The 25,969-nt window shown below is 44.9% G+C and overlaps 1 protein-coding gene across 1 annotated transcript in view; it reads left to right on the forward strand.

Moving 5' to 3' along the window:
- Positions 1-25,969, forward strand: part of BBS1 (Bardet-Biedl syndrome 1) — a 1,034,601-nt gene that overhangs the window by 835,446 nt on the left and 173,186 nt on the right. Inside the window, exon 14 of the mRNA XM_069644936.1 lies at positions 14,254-14,387. Coding sequence (XP_069501037.1) covers positions 14,254-14,387 — 134 coding nt within the window. The remainder of the gene's footprint in view (positions 1-14,253; positions 14,388-25,969) is intronic.

Consider the following 25,969-nt stretch of genomic DNA (forward strand, 5'->3'; position numbering starts at 1 on the left):
GCTGGAAAGATAGTCATGGCCTGGCTCGTCAAAAGAACAATGGAAGCCGCCAATAGCCCAGTTGCCCAAAACAAGGAAGGTTGTCCCACATGGAAGACCCAGTGATAAAAGGGTAGACACATATAATGGCTATATGGACACCTCCTTGATGATGGCTGCACATGGGCCCTGTTCAAGCGGCTATCATAGTAACACTTTACAAATGGAAAAGAATGAAGACTGTGAAGATAAGATGACTGCAGAGCAAAATAAGGGTCTTTAAACATTGGGGAGGGGGATCAAATTGGAGGAGATCAGCCCTGTAGCCAGTAGCCCTTTTCTGAATAGAACTACTGTAATGAAATGATTCTATTGCATACCAGCGCTTAGAAACATCAAGAGAAAGGACATCACTCAACTAACTCTGCCAGGCGCATGTAGTGAAACCAATTGCATCATCATGGAGTTCACTACGCCAGCAATAGTAGCGTTACTAACACTTCACCAGAACAATATAGCACAGTTGGGGTACCAGCTCACTGTCTGCTGGCAGCAGAATATCAGTAGCCAGGAGAATAACTATGAGCAAGGTGTGATGCATAAAAATGTTGGTCCTTCTTTAGATCTTTCCTGGTAGGGAAAACAGTGATTGAATTTAACCGCATTGAAGAGAAAGCCTGGATAATATACTTGGGAGAGTTATATCATGATCCCAAAATAGAGGAGGTTATACCGATAAATGGTCTAAAGAAAGGGGGAAAACTTAGTGGCTTAGATGCTGCAGACATTGAAGCATTAATTAAAAGGCTAAAACGTCCAGGGCACCTGGCCGGACGCTGTGCCAAATGTAGTGTATAAATCTAATCCCTTGTGCTGGGCTCAGATCCTGGCCCAATGGTTTGATAAAAGCATGACACGAGCGGTGATCCCAGACAGCTGGTGAGAATCTATCCTGGTCCCTGTATACAAAAAGGACAGAGAAACTAAACCCATTAACTATAGACTTTTTACGATGCTGGATACAAGTGCTAAGATGTTTGCCACATTGCTATTAAGAAAACGGTCCAAATGGGTCGAGGGGACAGAACACCTGCATAAATGTCAGACAGGCTTTCGTAAATCCATAGCACAATGCATAACTGTGCCCTGTAATATATGATTTAGGACACTGAACATCGTGGAGGAAAAATATGTGTGCCATATGGATTTCTCAAAAGCATCTGACACTGTGACACGTCAGAAACATTGGAATAAGCTTAAGATATGGGGCTTAAACCCTACGCTACTGCATTATGCCTAGACCTTGTACAGCGATACAGTAGTTTCATTACGCATATTGCAAGAAGGGTATTTAACGTGGCATGTGTCAACTAACGGACTAAAACAGGGATGCGTGTTGAAACCCCTCTCATACAACATGTATACGTCGGACTTTGACTTGTATTTGACTTACGTGAGGAATTTTCCTTCCCGGATAGGCAATGACCCAATCCCATGGCTCATGTATGTGTAGGACACAATACTAATGGATCATACTCCTATTGGACTCCAGCGTAGCCTTGATGCACTGATTTCGCTATGGGAGGGAGAATAATGGGAGAATAATTTGTTAAGTAATTCTTCTAAAACTAAAATCATGGCGTTCATAAATAGAGGGGAAATGGTTAGATTATTTTAGTTGGAAGCTTAATGGTATAAAGCTTGAAGTCTGTAATCACTATATCTATTTGGGGATCCCGGTTTTTTGTGGCACCAAAGATCTCACATTATGGGACTATGTTATTCCCTGCATTCTAAAGAAATAGTTCCTACTAAAATGGTACATTGCCAGTGTGGGTGGAAATAACATGGAAGGTGGGATAAAAATATATCAAAGTAGCCTCGTCCCTGCCCTGTTGTATGGAATGGAATTGCTCCCTGGCCAGATATAACAACTTTTCTAGATAAGCTAGAAGGGAAAATCCTCAAATCTATGTTAAACGTACCAAAAGGTACTCAGATAGAGGCGGTACGATGTGAGATGGGCCTCCGTTCCCTTAAGGCACACTGGTTACTGAAGCGTTGTAAGCTGTGTTCCTCTCTTGTGGTCAGAACAAAAGAGGACAATACGATAATGGGAACAGTGTCTAACAGATGGTATCAGGTAATATTATCCCCATATATATGGTCGACGGAAATAATATCGCCGGGAAAAGGTTGTGGCGATATTATATATGTTCCATGCAATAATGTCGCCACAAAAAACGGCAATTTTTCGGCAATATTTTTGCATGGCAAGATTTTTGTGGCGACATTATTACATGGAACCTAACAGACTACAAGTAGAACCCTTAAATTCCTTTGAGTTGCTTACACAAGGAGGCATGGGAACGTTGCAATAATATACATTTTCTCTTAGAGAAGATATTAGAAATACCCGATTATGAGAGGCAGTTAAAGACGATGACTTGAGCATGAGACAGAGCTGAGTGTATGCAAAAACACTCTTAGAAAAGACGATACACGGAATACACCCAATAGGGTTTTGTGGTGGATAGGCCGGCCTCCTACCTGTTGAAACTGTGCAATAGCAAAATGGGGGAATATATCACCTACCTTCGTTTAAATATTCTACCCACACACGAATGTACGGGTAGCGGAATTGGTGTCCCTCATGAAGATCGTAGGTGCAGATTATGTTGGAATTTTGTTGAATCCGCACGGCATATATTAACACAATGTCCCAAGCTAAAGTCAAAATATGACGACTATGCATCTATGGTAACAGAGATTGGTAACATAGAGGGAAATCAATTTTGGAGTACCCTATATGGTGCCACCTCTTTGACCATAACGGGTGCAGGGTACTATGTATGGATTGAGGTGGTAAAATTGGTCTTGAACAGACAGGTAGAGAGAATAAGAGTGGCTCAACAAGTGTGGTGCTATAACCTAATGTGCCTCCCCCAGTGAGATTGATGAGATTTAAAATTGTTAATAGCCAGTCTCCTGGATGAAATTTGATTATTATGTTGGTTTTTAAAGATGGAAAAGCTTATTATATGGAAAATATTATTGTATTAGATGTGTAGATTTTAATATTTTTTAATTATTACTATACCGATTGATTGTCAAATTCTCAAGTGTTTTCGTGTTTTGAAAATGTGTGCTTACATTTTGATTTTGTAACCAAACACACAATACATTTTAAAAAATTAAAAAATTTGCACTGTGGGATATCATCAATTTTAAATTGAGTTAGTCTTTTAGGCAATCAATTTTGGCTTGTTTCCTAAAATTATAATTTAATATGGAATGTATTTGCTGATTCCAACTATATTGTGATTCACAGCCTTCGAAGTAGTGTTTGAAATTGTGTTTTTAGCTTAGGATTTTTTTCTTTTGTATTATTATATATTTATTCTATGTAACATTGTTCAAAATGTTTCATATAGTGTGCAAAGTTGAATTATTTAAACAGAAACACACTTAATACTAAATAAATAATAAGGGCTGGCCAAAACCACATATTTTATTTTATTGTTTAAAACGCGGGCCTAGCTCGAGAGCAGCAGAGTGCTGTACAGAGTGTGGGTAGCCGGCATTTCGGCTGGAATCTTTTTACAGTAGCCCAGTACAGTGAGGTCTGTGTGTCGGTATGTGCATCCATTAGAATTAGTCCTTAGTCAGGTGTTGTTGAAAATAGCCATGTTTTGAGAGATTCACAAAATTAGAGAATTGTGGGGGCATTCCGAGCTGTGAGGGGTCAGCAATGAGAGGCAGACACAAACATTGTTGTCATTTTTATTGAAAATAAAAAAAGGGTTTGGAAAAAGGCCTATCCCACCGTATCCAAAAGAGAACGTCCATACCTATTAAAACAAAGCTAAAATAAGTTCACCTTGTGTACAAAATACCTCTACACTAACATACAAAATCATAAAAGGTTCAATACAGTTTCTATTGTCACTGCAACCAAGTTGTGCAAAACACCAAATATGCACAGTTTCAACAAAGCAACCCTTGTCTCCAGGATTTAGTTACTCTTCCCATGAATGGTTTCAGAAAAAAGGCAGTTGAAATATTCTGTTTCACCAAAGTTCTTTTGATGATAATGAAAATGACTGTTTGTCCAAAGTTCCATTAAGTGTAGTGAGAATGTCCCTATCCTTTTTTTTTTCCTCAAGATGGCTAGAAGAGTCTTCATTTTACAATATCGGTCTAAATATACTGTTCAGTCTTAACAAAGGTTTGATTTAATAAAAGTTATTTTGGAACAACTCCTTGGATTTCCTGGCATACAACCTTGGCAGGAACTCCTCCACGGAAAGGTTCAACACAAGCTTAATAGAACAAAAACTATTTTCCAACACAACACAAAATTACATTTCCTGGTGTACTCCCGTTCCAGGAATATCCCTCTTTTCACTGACACAGATCCTGTGGTGTACTCTACTGCTATCAGGTCTCTCCACAACATTCACTTTTCTCTTAATATTCTTATAATTGCACCTCCTCAGTGGCATAACCTTTGTTGACTTCAGTTAGCACTTGCACCGGTCTCCTTCATACTGACATCCCGTATATGAGGATTTGTTCATGCTCCTTCTGGCAACCTCTCTTACAATGTCTTTTGGCAATGCTTGTTCCAGGTTTCCTCCAACTGACATCTCATGTCGGGAGAATTGTACAACTTCTGCCTCTCTGTTTCTCCTGCAGTGTCTCTTGACTGTTGCCAAAGCTTGTGGTTTCTCCCAACTGACATCTCATGTCGGGGAGAATTGTACAACTTCTGCCTCTCTGTTTCTCCTGCAGTGTCTCTTGACTCTTGGCAATACTTGTCCCAGGTGTCTTCCAACTGAGATATCATGTCAGGAGAATTGTACAACTTCTGCCTCTGTTTTTCTTATAATGCCTTTTGGCTCATGGCAATGCAGGTTCCAGCTTTTCCCCAACTGGCATATCTTAACGGGAGAATAGCCCTGTGTTTTCCCTCGTGTTCCCTCTGTAATGTCTTTTGACTTATGGCAATGCTTGTCCCAACTTCCCCCAACTGACATCTCATGGGTGGAGAATGTGCACCATGATCGCCCTCTTGTTCTCTTTATAATTCGATTTGGCTGGTATTTAAAACTTACACGGGAGTATAGCTCAGGGGCAGGTGCTCGTCTTGTAAGGAAGATGACACGGAGCAACACATGTTCGATCCCCAAGTCCGCGCTTAGAAACATCTGGGTATTAAGCGTGTTATAAATAACCTACCCTATCCACTTAATTGTCCATGCCTCTGTCGGAGCCCCCGTGGTCACCGCTATCAAAGGTCCAACTCACCCATTTCTCTTGGCGTTTCAACCACGTGGTTCGTTGTAATGGCAGAGTCTTGCTTCGGGTTTGATGCTTGTAAGACCTTCGGTCAGGCCCTCTGCTGGCTTCGTGGTCCCTTGCTTGTACGGTCATGGATTTCTGGCTTGATGGCGTCGTGAATAACCTGTCTGTGGTTGCTGATACTCCCGCTGCACTTCTCTGGAGCTCTCCAACCCGTGTTGGGTCTCCCGCCACTCCAGTACATTGGAGTGACAATTGACAGCCCGGGAGCACCTCCTTTCTTCAGCCCGGTGCTCTCCCACGCGTCTGTCTCTTTCTGCAACACTACTTCCCGCTCCGCGTACACTGCAGCCCAACCTGGCTTCTCCTTCACTTTCTCGTTCCTAGTTTGCCTGCCGGTGTCTCACACATTAAAATGCCCTGCACAGTTGATTAAAGGGGCAACAAGTAGACTGCATGTTACTATTGGCCATACTGTTAATCCTCATTGACTCCACTCCTTTTCTTCGTCCCAGTACTTGGAGCCTTCTGGGAATTGAAGTCCAAAGAATTACAATATTTTAAGTTCTGTTGTTGCACATTTTTATCAACATAAGTTATCAATATCAGCTGTTAAAGGGGTTTTAGAGGGGTTATGTATACGTGAAGAATAAATAAAAGTTCTGCTTAAGATGTTCGGCAGAAGTGGTTTTCAGGACCTCATGGTTTAAGGGTTCTGAATAATAACAGCATGCCATTAGAGACCCTGGGATTAGGGTTTCTTCTTCACAATCAAGGGAAGAATATTGTCTTACCCCTGTCAGAGCCATCACCTTTCCCCAACAGCCACCTCCTCCCATGTGATCCACCCTCAGAATACCGCCCCCAATGCCATTATCAGGTAGGCGCTGCCTTCCCCATGCCACACGGGAGGAGACTTTAGGGTGGGGATTAGTGATGACTCCACAGAGCCGATACTGTGATCGAGTTCCAGAGGGTAGGTGCATGACAAGAGAAGGAATGTTTGCAGGTCCTCTCTTTGTGGACGAGTTGTGATTGAAGCTGGTTGGTCGATTTGCTGCATGAGGAGCGTGTGCCACCAGATATGTGGAGCTTAGCTGCTGGGTATGTTGGTGTGCTACTTGTGACAGTTTTGTAGATGTTACATGCAGTATTGAACAGTATCTTGGCTTGGAGTGGAAGCCAATGTAGTTCACGTAAGATGGGGGGTAATTCAGTCCCATTTTTATGCTCCTGTAACAAGACATGCTGCAGCGTGGTAGACTGCTTTTAGGGGGAGCCAAGTGTGCAGCTGGGAGCCCTGTCATGAGAACATTTCCCCAAAGGAGCAGTTGCTTGACCTTCTCCCCGCATCTCATCTGCCACCTCCGTGTCCCTGGGTCTTGGCTCTCTTCCCCGAAACCCTGACCTCATCTTCGTCCTCAACAATTTGGAACTGGCTTATTCCTTAGAGGGTATTTCCTACTTCTCCCGACTCCTCGTCTCACATTCTTGTCTTCTTCTTTACCATATCGCTACTGCTCCACTTTCTTGTACCTTTGGGTAGAGTTGCGCAAGCCAATGAGAGTTTGAGCCAAATGTCTTGCTCTTGCTCGGCTCTAGGCCATCAAGAGCCAAACAAGAGCCGAACCAGTTATTTAGTGTGCTGTGCTTTGCGGATGTGGGAACTGAGAGCCAAAAAAGAGGCAGACAGGGAGATGACTGAGATAGAAAATGGGAGAGGGAGAGTGTAAGGGGTGCAGAGCAGGAAGAGGGAAAGGAGAGGCTGTATAAAAGATCAGGCAGAGACAAATATGTCATGGGAGCTGAGACGGAGAGGACATTGAGGACACTGCGAAATATCTACTTTAAAAAGAATAAAACGAGAGAAGAAGTCAATTGTACAGTGAGTTTCCTCCGTGCGTTAATTTGTCCTAAAATGACGCTAGGGTAACTGGTGCTCCTAGCAGCCATCATCCACTTAGGTAAACACGCAGAGGTTTCCAAAAGCACATGCACTCTTTGTGGAGTGCCTGAGCGCAAATATTTCTGCAGTGTATGGATACAATATGTGAATGACATCCTTCTTTTAAGACCTCAGTCCACTACATGTGGACTGGAGTGCAGAAAACACTATTATCTGTGAAAACAATGAACAATCAAATCTTGTAGAGAAAAAAAGATGTAAAAAATTTTTTGTCTGAGAAAGACTATAGCAGAACTCGCTGAATACACGTAATTGATATCAGCACAACCTAATAGACATGTGCCCTTGGATTGTGCTCTGAACAGGCACACTTCTGTCCAACACTTCTGCTTCCTTTATGCAGTGCATTCACTAAATATATGGTTTTCCTATTGCATGAAATGGAGAAACTGAGAGAGAGCATCTCAAGCAGCCCATTTGCAAGGCTGTGAAGCTGAAAGGTGCAACATATTTAGCATACACCATAGCTCATTGAAAGACACTGTAAAACCTATTGTGCAGCATCACTCTAGAAGTCCACACTTTCCATAGTGAATTTTTGTACATGTAAAGATTTTAGGATAGTTCAGCCGGTTAAGCACACACAGATCTGCAGCCCATAGTCACGGATTAACATCCTGACCAGGCCATTCTGTCCTTTACCCTTCTCAGGTTGTTAAAATGAGAACCATCAAAATGCTGAGTGCAGCCAGAGACTCCGACTACAGCCAAAAAATGACTCAGCAGTATGGGTGCCCTTCCATGTCTCCATGGTCGGGGGGTGTTTAAAATATTTTACCCACCAATGGGAGGGCATCACTTCGGATCAGTGGGTACTCGAGACCGTCGCCCACAGGTACTGCATAGAATTCCTACAACCACCCTGCTTCCATCCACCCAAGATCAGATGACTGTCGGTAGAGCATCTACAGATCCTGTGAGAAAAGGTCCAGGTCCTTCTAGAAAAGGAGGCAATCAAGGTTATCACTCATCTTCAGTTAAACCAGGGTATTTATTCAATGTACTTCCTTGTACCCAAAAGGTATCTAACCATGCATCCTGTTTAGATCTACGTCCTGCAAAGAAGTGTGTCAAACCTCAAACGTTCAGAATGACAACTATTCAGAAAGTAATCCCATTGCTGCAACAGGGGGATTACGCGGCCACTTTGGATATGGAAGAGGCATACTTTCGTTTCAATGTTGCGAGCGCACAGAAAATACCTTGGTTTCAAGATAGAGAACACTCACTACCAGTTCAAGGTACTCCCCTTGGAAATTGCCTCAGCTCCAAGGATACAAAGTCACTAGCAGGAGCAGCAACTCACCTGCGCTGGCAGTGCATTCCACTGTACCCTTATCTTGACGACTGGCTCATAACTGGAGACTTATACGGAAGGTGTCTGGAGAACACTCAAAAAACAGTAGATCGCCTCTCCAACCTCAGATTCTCAACCATCGAGAAAGTGAAGCCTGGTCCCCATCAAGTCGAGCAATTTTGGGGCACTAATTCAGACAAAAGACAGCCTTGTCTTCCCCTCCAATGAGAGGGTTCAAAACATGTTATTCCAGATCCCTCCATCTGTAGCCAGTTGCCGGATGAATTGCGGAACACCATGCGGCTATTGGGGATGATGGCATCCTGCATCTTCCTGGTTCCACACACCTGTCTGCGCATGTGCCCCATGCAGGAGTGGCTCTCGAGCCAATGATGTCAGGCAAGCAGTCAGTGGAACGATCTAGTGTTTGGCTCAACAGCCCTCGTTCAGAGTCTGCAGTGGTGGTCAAGGGGAAATCCTTCACACCACTGCTATATAAGCCACTCACACTACAGACTTCTCTGTCGGTGTAGGGAGCACACCTCCTACAACAGACATTGCACGGCATGTGGTCTCCATCATTAGCAGCCAAACGTACCAATCTGTCGGAACTACTTGCAGTGTTCAAAGCCCTAAATACCTTCCAAACACACCTACAGGCGAAGACAATTCTTGTCCTGACAGACAACACCACGGCCATTTACTATCTGAACAAACGGGGGGCACTCAGTCTCCAGGGCTATCCAAACTGTCCCAGAACATTTGGAAGTGGGCACTCAAACACAACATGTTCCTACTATCACAACATGTTTCAGGGGATCGCAATCTTCTGGCAGACATGCTCAGCAGAGACTTGCACCTACCCGTAGAACACGAGCAGCGCTTGCAAGAACAGAGAGTGCCCAATTTCCCAGATTATGCCTCCAGGTACCCACAGAGACTGTCCAAAGGGAACGGTCTCTGGATAACATGGTCCGGGAGATTTGCCTACGCTTAACCACCCCCCCCTGCATACCCTTCTCAACAAAATAATGCACAAGATGGATGCACCAGGAACAAGTCACGCTGATCCTGATGGCACACCAATGTAGGCTCGACAGCCATGGTTCTCTCATCTCATGAGAATGTCAGCCCCCCAACCCCACCCCCAGGAAACTGCCCTGCCCATACAACATGCTGTCAAAAGACTTTGGGAGATACAGCATCTGTCCCCCAAATATTCAATTTAGCGGATTGGCTCCAGGAGTCAGAGTTTGGGTATCTGCAACTACCTCAAAGATGTATTGACATACTTAAAGAGCCACGTAAACCTACCACCAGGCATTGTTACTCCAATAAGTGGAACATTTTGCCCATTTGGTGCAACTCTAAAAACATTAGGACCCCCTAAAGATATTAGGGCCTCATTATGGGTCCGGTGGTAACCGTGCCGGTATTACCGGCGGATTTCCGCCAGACCCGTATATATTTACCGGTTCCTGACTTGCCGGTAACACCGGGGTATTACAACCCCGGCGGCACAGAGTCAGGCGGCTGAAAAATAGTAATTCCCCATTCCCATAGAGTCTTAAAAGACTCTATGAGAATGGGGAACTCAGAAGCACCGGCACCATTATTAACGGTGCCGGTGCTTCTGTGATGGTCTGCCTACCATGGCCGCTGTGTCCGGCAGGGTCAGACCTGCCCGGCACGGTGGCTCCGGCAGGCAGACAGAACTGTAGTATGCCGGTCTGGAAACAATGGTGCCGGTAAGCTTACCGGCACCATTGTTTCTTGACCGCCATGCTTATATTGAAGCCCAAGTCCTTTATCTGACACACCTATTAAACTTGGGACTTGTCTACAACTCTCTAAAGGCCCACCTTGCTGCCCTCTCTGCTTATACCACATCTCAGAGCAAGGTTTCATGGTGGAAAATTAATGTAATGAAGGCATTCATGGAAGGGGTAAAGAGGCTCACCCTCCTATTTCTAACCCAACTCCCAGATGAGACTTAAATGTTGTTCTCCCAAGATTAATGGGACCTCCTTTTGAGCCAATGCAGAAGGCTAGACTTAAGGTTCTCGCCTATAGGGATGCCTTCCCAGTGGCCATTACCTCTGTAAGGAGAGTTGGTGAACTGCAGGCTCTCTCAGTTCAGGGCCCATTTGTGACTCTTCACAAAGGTAATGTGGTATTGCGCACAAACCCACGTTTTGCGCCTACATTCATTGCTAAGTTGCACGTTAACCAAGCAATCGAACTTCCAACTTTCTTTCAGAATCCATCTAATTCAGCTGAAAGAAGCCTCCATACACTAGATGTTAGGAGAGCGGTGGTATACTACCCTGAAAAGACTAAACCACTAAGAAAGACAAGCCAATTCTTTGTCTCTGTGGCATCTGGTAGTGAAGGGGACCCTGTCTCTAAATCAGCAATGTCAAAATTGATTGTTAAATGCATCACACTGTGTTACTCTCTTGACAAGAGAGACTTACCCTTTACGCCTAGAGCTCACTCTACTCGAGGCACAGAAGCTACTATAGCCTTTATTACAAATGTTCCTCTTGATTCTATTTGCTTTGCTTGGGCCGATAACTTGAGCTATAATGATGATGGTAATGACATCTTTTGGATTGTCACTTCTATTTTGTACTCCATACTATGCTGCCTAATTTATATGCCCTTTTTCCAGTTGCTTAGCTCTCTCAGGTTTCTGCATGTATCTAAACCCTCACAGTTGAAATGTGGCTCTTCTGCACTGAAATTGACATTCTTTTGTAAGGTCTGATGAGGATTCTTGTATAGTTTTTTAGTTAAATGAACCTTCAATCACCCTTTTCTTGTTGTGGCCCTTCAAAATATTCCCTAAGCCCAATGCCTATGCAGGGGAACTTTTGGATTTGCCTAGTTGTGAGATTATTTGGTGAGATAGTGATTTCGTAGAGCTAACTGTGTGCAATCTGTGTTGATTGAGGAAGAGCATTAGTCACCCACCTCCCACTCAAGATATATTTTGTGTATTACACACAGTCTCAAACAGGATTACAAAGCGGCAACGATACACCAAAGGCAGAAATTCAGTAATTTTCAGGTTCATTTTTAAGGAGTGTAGGAAACACTGAGTAAATGGCACCTGTCCTTGCGAGCCTGCAATGTGACCAAATCCCTGTGACTCGGTCCAAGCCAAAACCTAGTACATAGGTGAGCTCTGTAATTATAATGGATGCTTTTGCACTATAAATATATTGGATCACCCCACAGCAAGTGGGCATGCCAATGTTTATTGCAATGAGTGAGTAGAGTTCATGAACACAGTATTCTGATAGGTTTGAATGCTTTTTCAGTGCGAGTGGTTAATGATGATGATGCAAGTTTGTCTTGAGAGTTTGTCTTGAGAGACCTTCTATAGTCCAGTTTGAAGATAACATTTTTATAGTATACTAGCAAAAAGTACCTGTTCTCCGAATGGGTTCTGTGAACAGGCATGACAACACTCTCATAAATTGTTGAAAATCAATTATCCTTTAGGTCGCTGTTCCGATTCGCTTATCTCTTGGCTGACATACACCGGGGGCAGACGTTGTGGGTGAAGCAAGAGTTGGTGTCCTGCTGCATACTGGGACCTACTGTGCTCCCTCCCCACCTGTTGCCTCACACTGGCGTGGTGCAGTTCGTTGCGGTGCAAATGTCCCAGAAACAGTGTATTTTAAAGTTGAGGCCCCGTCCTTGAATGACCACGTTGATGTTTCGCCGATTTCAGGCAACCGTCTCATGTGTGAAGGTGCTGAAATATGGAGAATGGGGTGCGGTGTCCAAGTGTCGTGTAGCCAGTATTGTCCAGAGGGTTCTAACAGGGAATTATGCACAAATTGGTGCAGTTGGTGAAAGGGTGTGGAATTGTAGAAGGAAAAACACTTCACCATGCCACAAACAAACCCACACATTTTCACTTTTATAAATATAGATTATGGTGATGATAAATACAACATGTTTATCATGTCAATTCTGGTATTTGGCCTACCTTGGTCTACCCCTATCCAGCTTTATGCTTGCCTTCTTTGGCTTTCACTCCCTCTGACTCTCTTTCTCCGCTCCCTATCCAATTTATTTTCCTTTATGCACCTGGGCACCCGGATAACCACTTTCAGGCTCTCTTTGGTACTATTCCCCACCTCCTCATGGATGTTATCTCATTCTCGCCAAAGGGTTTCACCCCCCTTATCCCTACGTTTTCGTGCCCCTTCTATTGGACAATTCCTCCCTTCCACCTGGCGGTTGTTGTGTTCTCCTTCACCCCATTGCATTTCAGCCAGCTTTCTCCACAATCTGTTGCCCTTCTCTTCAGTTCCTTCCACCGCTTTATAGCATCTTTCTACCTCCCTTGTGCTCTCTCCTCAATCTGCTTCCTTTCTTCCTTAAACCTCCTTAGTGCCTCTTCCCGTCTTTCTCCTGATACTTCCTCTACCCTCCTTTCTGACATTATCTCTGCTACCTTTAACACAACTCATTACAACTGCCCCTTTGATGTTCTACTCCCTTCTTCCTCACACCTTCCGACCTCCACCTGATACTCCATTCCATCCTCAGCTTCAGTGTTCCTCTCAACAGTCTTTCCACCTTCCTCTCCCTTTCTCTCATCAGATTTTTCTCCAAGTCCTTCCACCTCCTCTCTGCTAAGGTTGCCCTGGCCTTTTATTCCATACTAGCTCTGCTCTCTGGGCTGTGTTCCTCACAAGTGATTAGACCTGTGCTCTACAATTGGGCGTCACTGGGATTCGTGTATTAAGCCCTCTCGCTTCAGCACATCTGCCAGCAACGAGAACTTGCAGGGATGTTCAGTACCACTGACTGAGCTCGCTTGTGGCAGATTGCTATCTTGGATTGCACACCAGAGGTGGAGACAGGGTAGGGCCCGAGTGGGCAAGGGCCACCCAAAATCTGTAAATGCCCACTCGGCAGTGCTGTGTGGGCATTTACAGATGTTTATATCACTGCTGTGGGCCCAACTACATTAGCTTCAGGGCCCACTTGTTAGACAATCCTGGCAACACCTCTGTTGCACACGCACTGTTGCAACACCGACAGGCAGATTTGCCTTGTGCATCATCTGACCGAGAGGCAGCTGTAGGGGCAGAGTTCCACTTCATGTTATGGGGTGGAGCCCAGACCTGTACTTTCCATAGTAGGTACTCTGTTCTTTCTCAGCTTGCTGGGCCGATCTAGAACTATTCCATGCCCCTAGCATCATAATACTTCAGGTACAAGGTGGATCTTGCATTAAAGTGGCAAGCATAGCACACGCCCAGAGCTCGGGCCTTGTGGGGTGGTACAGGGGATCCTCCATGTTGTGCCTCTGGCCTACATCACTCCACGGGTGGTGATACATGACCCCCAATGCCCAACTACCTAATACTCCCAGAGACAGGCAGGGGACTTTCTCACAATGAGCACAGCACCAACAGTGTTCACCTTTCTCCCCATGAAAATTGGCAGTAGTCACTATAAAAACCTAATCGAAGACGACACATTTAGTAACGTACAAAGTTCATGTTGTGATATGCTGTATTCTTGTGATGTTTTCTGCATCCACTGGGTGTGCCTTGGATTGGGACATCCAGTGGGTGGAGTTTTGGCAAATCGTAACAAAAGAGGTATGCTGCCTTTTCGTAAAGATATTTTCTTTGTCTTCCTTTCCTACCCTCTCGCCCCCTCCTCCCTTTTTCAGCGATGCATAGAGTTTTCCAGATGGATCTGTACCGCTTAAGACTGATGGCCGCCCGGGCATATGTTAAAGCACTGGAGAGTAGCATGTCGCCTGTCTCCGCCACACTTTTAGAGCCACTCCGGATAAATGCAGTAGTAAGTTTGTGGTTTCTTATTTTTTGCATGCTTTTTTGCATATTCAGACATATTCTAAATCTGATTAGTTGAAGGACTAGACTGCTCACTTCGGTTTAGCCGAGTGATCTGCATCCTCACAGTCCTCGTCTCAGTACATGGTTTTAGATGTAACAGGTCAGCGTCAATATTGGTTAGCTATTTCCTTTGCGTGGAATTAACTATTTGGATTGGTTTCACAATAAAACACATCAGCCCTATGAGGGCTGCTCGGCGGGGGGGTTTAACTCCTAAAAGGGATTGAATGGCTGTCAGGTTTTTGTCTCACCTTCTTAGACTTGGAGTCAGAATCTTATTTCTTGATCTTCCCGTCTTTTGTAGAGAACAGACGAGGCCTATCACTCCAGGTCGCCACCGTGCCAACCCAGAGTGATACCTGGGGGCACGGAGGCCACCCGGTGAGCTGGGTCTCAAAAGGAAAAAACCCTTCTTGCAAAGGGAAAAACCTTGTAGCAGGTAAGTCGGGTGATAACACTGGCAGGAGTCTCCGGTATCTGATAAGTCCTAGGAACGGTCAGGAGAATGCCTGCCAAATCCTAGATGTGGTAACTGTAGCAGGTAAGGAGGGCAGCCAGTCCGCGTAGGAATGATCAAATAAGCAGCGGACGTAAGCGGAGCAAAGGTAGTTCAAGAGAGTGAGGCCGAAGCCATGGGAACAACAGAGGGCAAAAGAAAAGGGTTGAGCGAGTTCCGAGGAACTAAGTAGTGAAAACCAGGCGAGAGCCAGGAGAAGGAGAGAGACGGAACACAGGGGGGAGAAAGCACAGGAAAGTAGCCACGAACAGTGTTTCAGGAACACAATGCCAATGCTTCCATGTTTGCTGCTAGAGCGGTGGAGATGTTACAAGGACTTTTGGCTGGATTATACTGCATCTCGTGAAGATGATCACCCTTAGTCCCATAAGGGGCATCCCCTCCCAGGTGATCGTCCCGCTGTGCACCGCCCCAGAGGGATTATTGTACCGTAGATACACCGCCCTGCCCCCTGGGAAAGGTCTCCACCTAGAGGAAAGGGCAAGATAACCTCTGATTCGTTACATACCTATCCACTTAAGCCACTGGTTTATCCATCTCCAACTGGGTAGCGGAACAGGAAGTCAACATTGCCTTACTCCTTGCCCTTTCCGGTGTTGCACACAAAAGAAAAAGGACTTGAGATTAAGAAACCAGCGCATAATTCTGGGGTTTGTATTCTTATGTAGGCTCATCCATTTAAGGTTAAGGTGTGAATGATCAGTGATTAACAGAAATGTCCTACCGGTGAGATAGTATCTTAAATATCCCACAGCTAATTCAATTGTTGAGTAATGTTTCTCCCCAGTGAAGAGCTTGCAGCTGGTGAAAAATATCAGATGTTCTATTCCTTCATATTCCTGGGACAAAACAGCTCCCAGGCCCGTCTTTGAGGTGTCAGACTGAGGAATACATTCTTTGGTGAAATCAAGTACCTTCAAGACTGTGGCACTACACTGTATAGATTTTAACGTGTTGAAGCTGGCCTGATTTTCTTTGTCCCATTTTAAGTTTTTAGGGTTCTGCGTTTTCTGAGTTTGTCGGTCAGACATGAGGTTATTCAAGAGAAATTTGGGATAAAACGTCTCTAAGACCCCACCAATCCAAAAAAAACCTCTTAAATCCTGTTTTGTTTTAGGTAAAAGGGCCTCCTGTACTGCTCTAACCTTTTAAACTTGTAGTTGTAAGAGCTCATTGCTGGCAAAGAACTCTAAGTGTCTGACAGTCGATTGTGCCAAATGGCATTTTTGTGGTTTAGCAGTAAGACGTCTTTCTTTAAGGCCTGGGTGACTTCATGAAGGTTTCTTTGGTGTTCTTCGCAAGTCCTACTGTGAATAACAATATCATCCAAGTAGGCCAAGCAAAACTTGGAAAAGAGTTTATAGTTGCTGATGTTCCGTGTAACTCGAAGGGCAATACTTTGAATTGAAATAGTCCCATGGGGTCAAGAAAGCAGTCTTTTCCTTATATGATGGATTCTCTGGTGCCTGCCAATAGCCCTTAGTTAGATCAATGGTGGAGAGAAACTTTGCTGAACCCAAACAGTCAATGCGTTTGTCTATCCTGAGCATAGAGTAATTATCAAATTGGGATAGAACATTTAACTTTTGAAAGTCAATACAGAACCCCCAAGATTGATTTGGTTTGTGTACTAAGACTATTGGAGTGCACCAGGGACTCATGAAATGTTCTATTATGTGAGAGGCCAACATTTCCTCCACTCCTGTTGGTCTATCTCCCTTCTGGCCTCTGGGATTCAGTACGGTTTTAGGTTAACAATTGTTACCAGAAGGGGTAGATATGTAGTGGAAAACACCCTTCACACTCCCAGGTTCACTGTCAAAACATCAGGGAATTGGTCCAACAGGTTTTGTATTTTCCGTTTTCTTTCGAAATATACATCTACCGGAGCTAAGTTGACTTTATCGGTTTCCTCGGTTAAGAGACTGCCATCACTACAGAAGTTTTCTTGACGGGGTCTTTGCTCCACTCCTTCAATAAATTGACATGGTAAATCTGGGTTTTTGCCCTTGTGTCTGGTTGTGACACCCGATAATTACAGGAACCCGTTTGCTCCAGGGTTTTGCAGGAACCGTGCCATCGGGAGGTCATTGTTTGTTCCAAAGTGAGGAGAAGCACCAACACTTGTTGACCAATAGAAAAGGATCCGATTATAGTTGGTCTTTTGTGGTAGGTGAACATTACCAGGATCGGAGCGTACTATTGATCTATGACCATGTGCTCTTTCAGGCATTGTGCTGTTTGGGAAAGGGTGTACCGTAGCCTCCTTGTTCTTCCAATGTTTCCTTCAACATATCAAGACCATCTCTAAGATCTCTTCCTCAAAGAAGCCCGAAGATGAGAAATGCAGGGATGCTTGAGGGGGGGGGTCTTTCAGGCCGCAAACAGGGCCAATGATACCATAATGTCCCAGTTTTTCCCATCAGCCTAGACTTATTTTCTGGGTATTGTTTTCAAGGTCTTATTAAATTGTTCTACTAACCCATCAGTTTGTGGCTGCTAAACAGGAGTACGAAGAGTTTGGATGTGTAGAATTTCTTTCACTTCAGCCATAACATTACTCATAAATGTGGTGCCTTGGTCAATTTGGATTTCTCTAGGAAAACCAACCCGGGATAGGAATGGGAGAAGATGTTTAAGAATTTGTTCGATGGTATTCGATCTCATAGGAAAGGCTTCTGGATACCTGGCAGAGTAGTCTACTATTTCCAGAACATATACATTTCCCCGCTGGAGGGTTCCAGATGGCCAACAATATCCATTCTAATTCGGAAGAACTGGATGTCAATAATGGGGAGTGGGTGTAAAGGCCCTGGAGCAGGAACATGGGTACTGGTTTTCTGCCAGATTGGGCATGTCTGGACAAAGTTCTCAGCTTCTGTATGTATCCCGCACCAATAAAAGCGATTTATTATCTGGGCCTGAGTATTAGCAGCCCCTAAGTGTCCAGCCATGAGGTGCATGAGGTGGGAATGTGCAATCTCAAGCGTCATCCTTCTGTGAGTGCGGGGTATGACAATTTGGGAACGCTGAGTTCCATCAGGTCCAACATCACTCCAGTAGAACAGCCCATGCTTAAAGAAAAAAAAAATCTCCCTCTTAAGCCCTTCCCTCCTCAGGAATAACCTTAAGGAGGGTTTCTGCTAGGTTTGGGTCATTTACCTGTGTGAAGGATAGATCAGGTATAATTTCATAATCTTCCATAGATGGGGGGGTTTTGTTTTACTACAGGGCCACTGGGCACTTCTACTTTATCGTCCCCAAAGCATTTGTCTCCTCGGTTTCCCCTGGATCCATTTTCTTTAGCGATTTTTGGAAATAGTGCTCTCTCCAAATCTCTTGAGCTACTTTCTCCCCAGGTTTAATCTGGTAGGGGTTTTTACTGTTATTCTGCAATAGGATTTTGATATCCCCTCTGAAATCTGGATCTATTAAACCTGCTAGGACATCTAGACCATGCTTCCATGCCATACCAGACTTTGAGGCCAGTCGAATGTAATCCCAGGAGGTGAAATCAAGACTTAAGGATTAATTGTCTTTCACCACTTTCCAAGATGAATTCCCTACTACTATTTGCGAGATCAAACCCTATTGATTCCTTAGTGGCTCACTAAGTTTGGTAAAAGTCAGGGTTCCACAGTTTATATCAACTAGGTCTGATCCCACTGACACCATATGTGAGGTACCACTAGTACGGCTTGGCCACAACAGGGACATGTTTTTGGATATAGACTTTTATTGATCACAAAGGGTTGGGAACAATGCCTCTCTACACCTAAATCTAAGAAGGCCTTCCCTGCCTCAACATGACTGGACGTCCAAAAGTATAAAGTCTGCCCCAGTCATGTCCCCAAAACCGATCACTGTCCCTCACACTACAAACTAACAAAATGGTGCAAGGGTGATCTCACACTAAAGAAAAGTGATCATCCAGGCAACAAAAGTGTTCTCAGCCAGCCGGGCTTCCAAAATATTCAAACCAATGTTCAAGAAAATAATGTTACAACTTTAGGGGGTTGCTTCTTTCCTCTGGACTTAAATAGGTCAAATGTCTTTCCAGTCTTTGTATTGTGAGAAACCTGAGGGTACCCTCACTCCTACTCCCCCTGGATCCTTTTCTCGGGTGGCCAGGGAAAGGCCAACGCTTTTGGATCCTGACCCTGGGGGTGGAGAAGCGAGGTAGGATCACCTGGGTGGAGGGCCCTTGAGGATTAGGAGTTGGGTACCCACAGGCGAGACATGGTATCCCCCTTTCCCTATTGAAAACCAACCTTACCCTCCCCTGGCCTTAATAGGCTACTGTAAAACATCTTCCCTTATCCTTCCACATTTTACTTATGACAGTACTGGGAAGAGGAAGAGATGACTAGGAGTAGTGAACACCAGTCACTCATTTCACCAGTCTAGCACTAGGACGAGGAAGAGGCCTGCAGAGTGCTGTGAAGGTCCGACAGGTCCCCCTAGCTACAGTGAGGCAATTAAACCTACTGACCTACCTGTGGACCTTTAACACTCCTAGGGAGTATAAAAGATGGAGCTGCACACCATGGAGGAGGGAGGGGAACGGAACTGACGGGAGAGAGGCATGTTGGAGAAACCAGAAGTGGGAGCCGCGTGAGTCTGGAGAAGGAGAAACCTAGGCTGAGTACAGGCCACGCGAGGGTCTAACTGTCTGGCTGAGCTCTGGTTGGCGACAATCGCAGCAGGCAGCTGCACTGTGCCTTAAGTTAAGAGCCGCCGCAAGCAGGAAAGCGAGGGAAGCTCTCGATGGCAGCCGCGAGAGAGGCGAAGCTAGAGGATGCAGGAGGATTGAACAGAGAACCGGTGAAGCAGTAGAGAGCAGTTGCTCACAACTTGTGAGTGTAATCAAGGGAACACTGTCCGAGGCGCTCTGCTAATACTGACAATTAGCTGAGAATGCCGAACGAGCTGAAACAAGAAGTATGTGAAAGCAGAGTGATTTGAAAGTAATTGGACATAGTCCTGAATAATATATTGAACACTTTTGAATACTGAATGAATTGAAAGGCTCGCAAGCACCTTTTTGTAAATACAATTTAAAGCCAAGCAAGTAATGAACACTTGAGATGTTAAGCAAATATTGAATGCCGAACTGAATAAAAACTTTGTGGGCTTGATGAATGTTGAAAAGGAAAGTGCCCATTTGAAAGCAACATGCGAAATTAGAGCGCAAGTGTAAAAAGAACATGACAGAAAGGTGGGGAATAAACAAGACCACCACAAGGTGAACTTTGTGAGTGAATTAAGTGCGGCAACGCCAAAGAGTGGCATGGAATGTGTGACATGTTATGGCAAAGCTAAGTGGCTAATCAAGAGAAGCCAGGAGAGTGTGAACCTGCACATAAAGCCAAGAGGCGAATAAGGAAAAGCTAAGTCAATGTGGGCTGAAGAGCTTAGTTTTCATGGTTGAGCAACCTTTGATGGATGCACTGTGTGGTCTGACAACTGCGCCTAGACCAGGGAACCCTCAATTGTGAAAGCTAAAACCATTGTGAAACAAACCAAGAAGGAGAACTTTAAGAGAACTGTTAATGCAATCCAGAAGGAGTGTCAAGTTGACCTGGAGTTGTGTTGAACTTTGGAAGATTGAAATTAAATATACGTTGATACGTTGGAGTCTTGGGGAAGGGAACCCTGAGGCTTGATGAACTGCAATGCTGTTGTGAGGATGGAGCCCTCAAGACCATTTTCTATGGAACTATGTTGCCTTGAACTTGGGGAAGGGAACCCCAAGGATTTGGTGGAACTGTTTGAACGTGGTAAAGGTAATCTTGAGGCTTTTGTGAAACTTTCTTGAACTTGGTGAGTGGGAGCTGGAAGAAGCTTGCAACTTTGTTTTGATCATCATTTCATTTATTGTTGACATCCCTATACATTGTCTAACTTTAGTTGTGAGGGCAAGGATAGGTTTTGGACACACTTTTAAGTCGAACTGTCTGACTTTCCTTAGTTCCGTTCAGGTAGGGAAATCCTACCTTATCATTGGGCAAGTTAGGCTTTCAACCATCCTGACATTTGATTTAATAAACCTCTTTATTTTGAACTTTAAATCTGTTGTCTTCGGCCTGCTTCATGATGCCTTCACAGTATACAAAAAATACAAAGGATTCTCCAGAAGTACAGCACATTCCTCAGTCCCAGGGTTCTAGACCCCTTTGGTCGCAGCCTTTTATTTGGGTCTGAATCCCAGACTCTCAATACTTGAAGGGTCTTGGTATACCCTCCTACCAAGACCCAGTTATCTCATATATTGGGCCTCATTATAAGTTTGCCGGTCCGGTAACAATGGTATCGGTAAACTACCGGTACAGTTGTTACCGGAACGGCAAACTACAAGTTCTCGGGCGTACCGGCACCCGCGAGCAGAGCATGTCGGATGCACGGGCACCATTCACGAATGGTGTCGGTGCATCCGACCTCCCCATTTCCATTGAGCCCTATGGGCTCAAATGGGAATGGGCATTTACCAGGTCCGGCAAGGCGGTAATGATCCGATAATTGCCCATTCACGGGCACCGGAAAAAAAATTATACCGGTGGCAGCCGTGACAGTTTTACCAATCTTACTTTCACACAGAGTCTGACTCCCTTACATATTCTGCTTTTTATGGGTTCGGGTACCGAGTGCAGCATCCCGTGTTGATCCGGGGTCTGCTCTTGCCTCTGCATTGCTTTGGACAGAGCAAGACACACTCACGTCTCTTCAGTAAGTGAGCTTTAGAGTAGCTGGCCGCCGAGCTACGTTCGTTCACTCTCCTTCCCTGGCAAACAGCATATTGTCTCTGTCGGTGTCGCGTCTCTCTGCGCTGCTCTCCAGCTGACAGCGTTGCTTTGCCAGTTCCTGCTACCCGGAGGTATTCTCTTTTGGCTCTCGGCTGTAGTACATTTGAAATCCTGCTTTGGGAAACAAAGTTGTTCTGCACCAATCGATCCTTTGAAGTACTAGACTGCTCACTTCAGTTTAGCCGAGTGATCTGCATCCTTGCAGTCCTCTTCCTCATCTCAGTACAAGTCAATGTCAATATTGGTTAACTCTTTACTCTGCATGAATGAACTATTGAATTGATTTCACAATAAAACATATCAGATGGGAGCGGTGTTGAAGGACTTTCAGCGGGATTATCCTGTGTCACCTGAAATGATCGTCCCTAGTCACATAAGGGGCTTCCCCTCCCAGGTGATCCTCCCGCTGTGCAGTGCCCCCAGCGGGATTATTCTACTGTGGAAGCACCGCCCTGCCCCCTGGGAAAGGTCTTCACCTAAAGGAGAAGGGATGATATCCTGAGATTCGTCATAAATCATGTAAGGTCAGGTCAGTTGAGTTCAGCTTTCTGTAGAGAATGAATACCAGGAGGCTGGAGCTGCTCCTGACAAAGCTGAACTGTGCGGGCAATTCAGAATCGAAGAGCAATGGAAGAGCAAAGGCTAAGCCAGTGTGCTCAATGACGGCAATCCAGCAGAAGGGTTGACTACCTTCTCCAGCATGTGATTGTCTATGTATAGTTCTTCATCATGGGGTCTTTATTGATATCTGTAAACACTGACTCTACCCTCTCCCTTTGTGTCCAATCTCGGAACACTTCTTAGTAATATATATAGAAAGCTCTTTTTTTAAATAAAATTACATTTCATTATTGAGAATTAAATTCTGCCTCTATTGCTTACTGTTTTAAAAACGTACCTTCAAAAGACCATACAGTGCATCATTCCCAGATCAGAAACCTTGTAAGCGGGGAAAACTGATGGGTAACTATTGCAAGGAGGAAACAAGCATTGGCACTGCCAATAGTTTGGACGTTAATTGCTGCTTGCATTTTGCATTTATAGGCACCAAGGTGCAAAGAGGAGAGTGCAAAGATTTAAAGCAGGATACGATGAGGGGTGCAGGTGGAAAATAATTTGAAAACAATTGTAAGAATTGTCAGTTTGAACGCAAATCCAAATAGCATCCAAATTAAAAATGCACGCCTTTAAACACACAATTGCCCCCATGCTTAGTAATACTCCCCTTTTCAAAGATTACAAGACGTGGTGCCAAGACTTTCCATTGCGTAATGCACCCACACAAACCTTACACCTTGGGAGCTTTCCTACAAAACATGAGTGGAGGCAATGCGGCGTGGTGACGGCCAAATCAGTCTACACTCCTCATCCCCCTGTACAGGAGCTCCCCAGGTCACCCCTTTTAAGGTGATACCCATGTGGCCCCTCGCGTCGGGACGACAAAGTGAACACAAATAAAAGGGGGGGGAATGAGGCAGGCGAGTGCTTGAACATTTTACAAGATATTTAAGTACCCGAGGTAAGTAATTTTTGCATGGGAAACAAAGCACCCGGTACCTCTTAGGCGGTCTCCCCTCCCAAACCTAATTGGGACCAACCCTCTTTCCTTTCACCATGCAAGGAAACCTGTTCCGTCATATGGCTCAATACACCAGTTTAACGACAAATGACTGACACTGGGAAGCTAATCAAAATTTCAACCTTATTCCATATGTAATCCTTCCCCATCTAGAAACGTACACAAGAAACCTCCACAATCCGTTCTTCCTTTGGTCTCTCATCCACTCCGCCAGCAAGCCCTGACCCTTCTTAACTTGGTAGAGGGACGATGCTGTTTTTCTCACAGCTGTATGGCTATATGAGAACAAAGCTTTTCTTATCTATAAATAGAAAACCCATCATACCAAACTACTAGAAAGCTCCTTGTGGAGTGCAAAAAATACACCCAGCACGTGGATAGTATTTTCTGCTCCTCACATGCACTTACAAATCCCAGTGTACTTGGGGCTTACATTTAAGCAATCTCGATGCAGCACCTACGTTCAGCACCTTTACATGTGTCACATAACTCTGAACAAAGTTTTTATATCCTTTAATATTAAAATGCCCTTAATTCTGTAACATCTCTTTTGTTTCCTAACGGGCAACTCCCCCCACCCCGTACCCCCTGTAAGCGAAAAACAAAGGAGGGAGAAGTTATCCAGTGGGGATGGGGAAATCAGGGGCTGGTGTTCCCTGGCCAACAAGTAGTTAACAGGCCTGCACGGATGTGCCGTCCAGTGAAGCGAAATTGTCTGAGGCTGAGCCCTAGCACATGATGTATTTTGCAAAATAACACTGATATCCACCTTTATAATCGAACCATTGAAACATTTTTGGTACTGACCAACTCCTCGTGGCTTCAGTTCCGTTTTTCCGAGTAAACTTTCGCTTCGTGGACTACGGCGCGTGCCATAATTTTCTTCATGAATTGTCAATAATGTCTTTCGTCTTAGTCTACAACAACCCCGAAGACAGGGTTTAAAAAATGCCAAGACTGACGCCAAGATGTCACTGACTGACCCACATCGAGTGTGCTTATGGTGTCTCAGTGTGGAGCGCAAGACCTCGGCCTGTCAGAAGTGTCAGTCGATGACCGGAAAAGCTCTGAAGGAGCGTAAATGGAAATTGGCGGTAGGTAGACTCCCCAGAAAAATCCCCTTCGAGTACCCCTTTGAAAGAACATTCTTCTAACGAAGTGAGGGAGGACTCTTCTCGACGGAAGAAGTCTAAAAGGCCCATGTCATGAAGTGGCTCTCACCGCATCATAAATCGCATACTTAGTTTTCCTCGTCCGACTCCTTCCCAACGAGTACTATATCTTGCACCACTATGGCCTTTACTCTGGCTGAATTGAGTCATTCAGGCAGGAAATGCTAAAGATATTCGAGAGACAGAAACCCTTGAAGCAAGTAGGCCATGTGCCTTCTGAAGCCGGCAATGAAAAGGCTTGAGCCAAATCCTGCACGCCTTCGAGCCTCTCATCGAGAGCCGTCAAAGGCCTTGACATGATGATAAATCATCGAAGAATCCTTCGAGCCATCGAAGTCCGTCACAGACTAAGTCCACTGATAAGTCGACGTCGAAGCCATCAACGCCAGCGGTACCATCAACAGTGTTGGCATCTGGCTCAAAAGCATGGAATCCATCGACAACCTTTGCCAGTAATTCAGAAAACCTTCACACCTTTGCCTAGGAAGGATTTCCTGATAACTTTATATCAGAAGAATCTAGGTTGCAGGACCTGCGTTACAATTAAGACTGGCAGTGGAGTGGACACTTCACCAGAGTTGGATTTTGGTAGGCCAGAGCCAGTTGAACACGTAGATGCCTCTTACAGGCAATTAATCACCAAGGTAATTGATTATCTGGGATGGAGCAGGCCTGCTGTCCCATTCGAACCGGATGACCTCACGGATATCCTGGACAAAAGTCCTCAAAGCAATCCTATCCTACCCTTTCATGTCGCTCTACAAAAGAGAGTAAGTGCAAATTGGGAAACACTGCAGTCAAGTCCGGCAGTCAATACAAATTTGACAAAAATATAGGCCGTCAAGTAGTGACCCCAACTACTTGTCAAAACATCCTACCCCAGAAAATCTGGTGGTGCAAGCAGCAACCGCTACCTCCAAGCAGGCTGCCTATCCGACCATCTCACCAGATCGGGATGATAAACATATAGACGCCTGGTCAAGGAAAGTATTTTCTGCTGGGAGAATGGCTCTTAAATCAGCCATCTCTATGTGTGCCCTTGTGAAATTCACACCTACACCCTATGGAACAGTGTATCCTTGGCGGCTGAACATTTTCCCGAAGGGGAAGAAAGTGACAGCTTTTTGCCCATTGAAAAAGATGACAAAGCGGCCACGTGGGAGTCTCTTCAATCAGGTTTGGATTCTGCTGACAGTATTAGCAGAGCCATGCCGGCAAGCACCGTGATACGCAGGTTTGTGTGGTTAAGGAAGTCTGGATTTGCACCGAAAGTGCAGTCTAGACTCCTTAATATGCCCTTTGATGGGTCTCATCTTTTTGGCAGCAAGGCTGACGAAAGCCTTGAGAAGCTGCGGACCTCGAAGGCGGCAGTCAAGTCTCTAGGTGCCTCTATTATACAGCCTCAGCCCTTTTACCCCAGTGGACTTTCTTGGAGGGGTAGATCCTTTCGCTACT

This window comes from Ambystoma mexicanum, chromosome 2p (genome assembly GCF_040938575.1).
Source record: "Ambystoma mexicanum isolate Mex_15411 chromosome 2p, UKY_AmexF1_1, whole genome shotgun sequence".
Lineage (NCBI taxonomy): Eukaryota > Metazoa > Chordata > Amphibia > Caudata > Ambystomatidae > Ambystoma > Ambystoma mexicanum.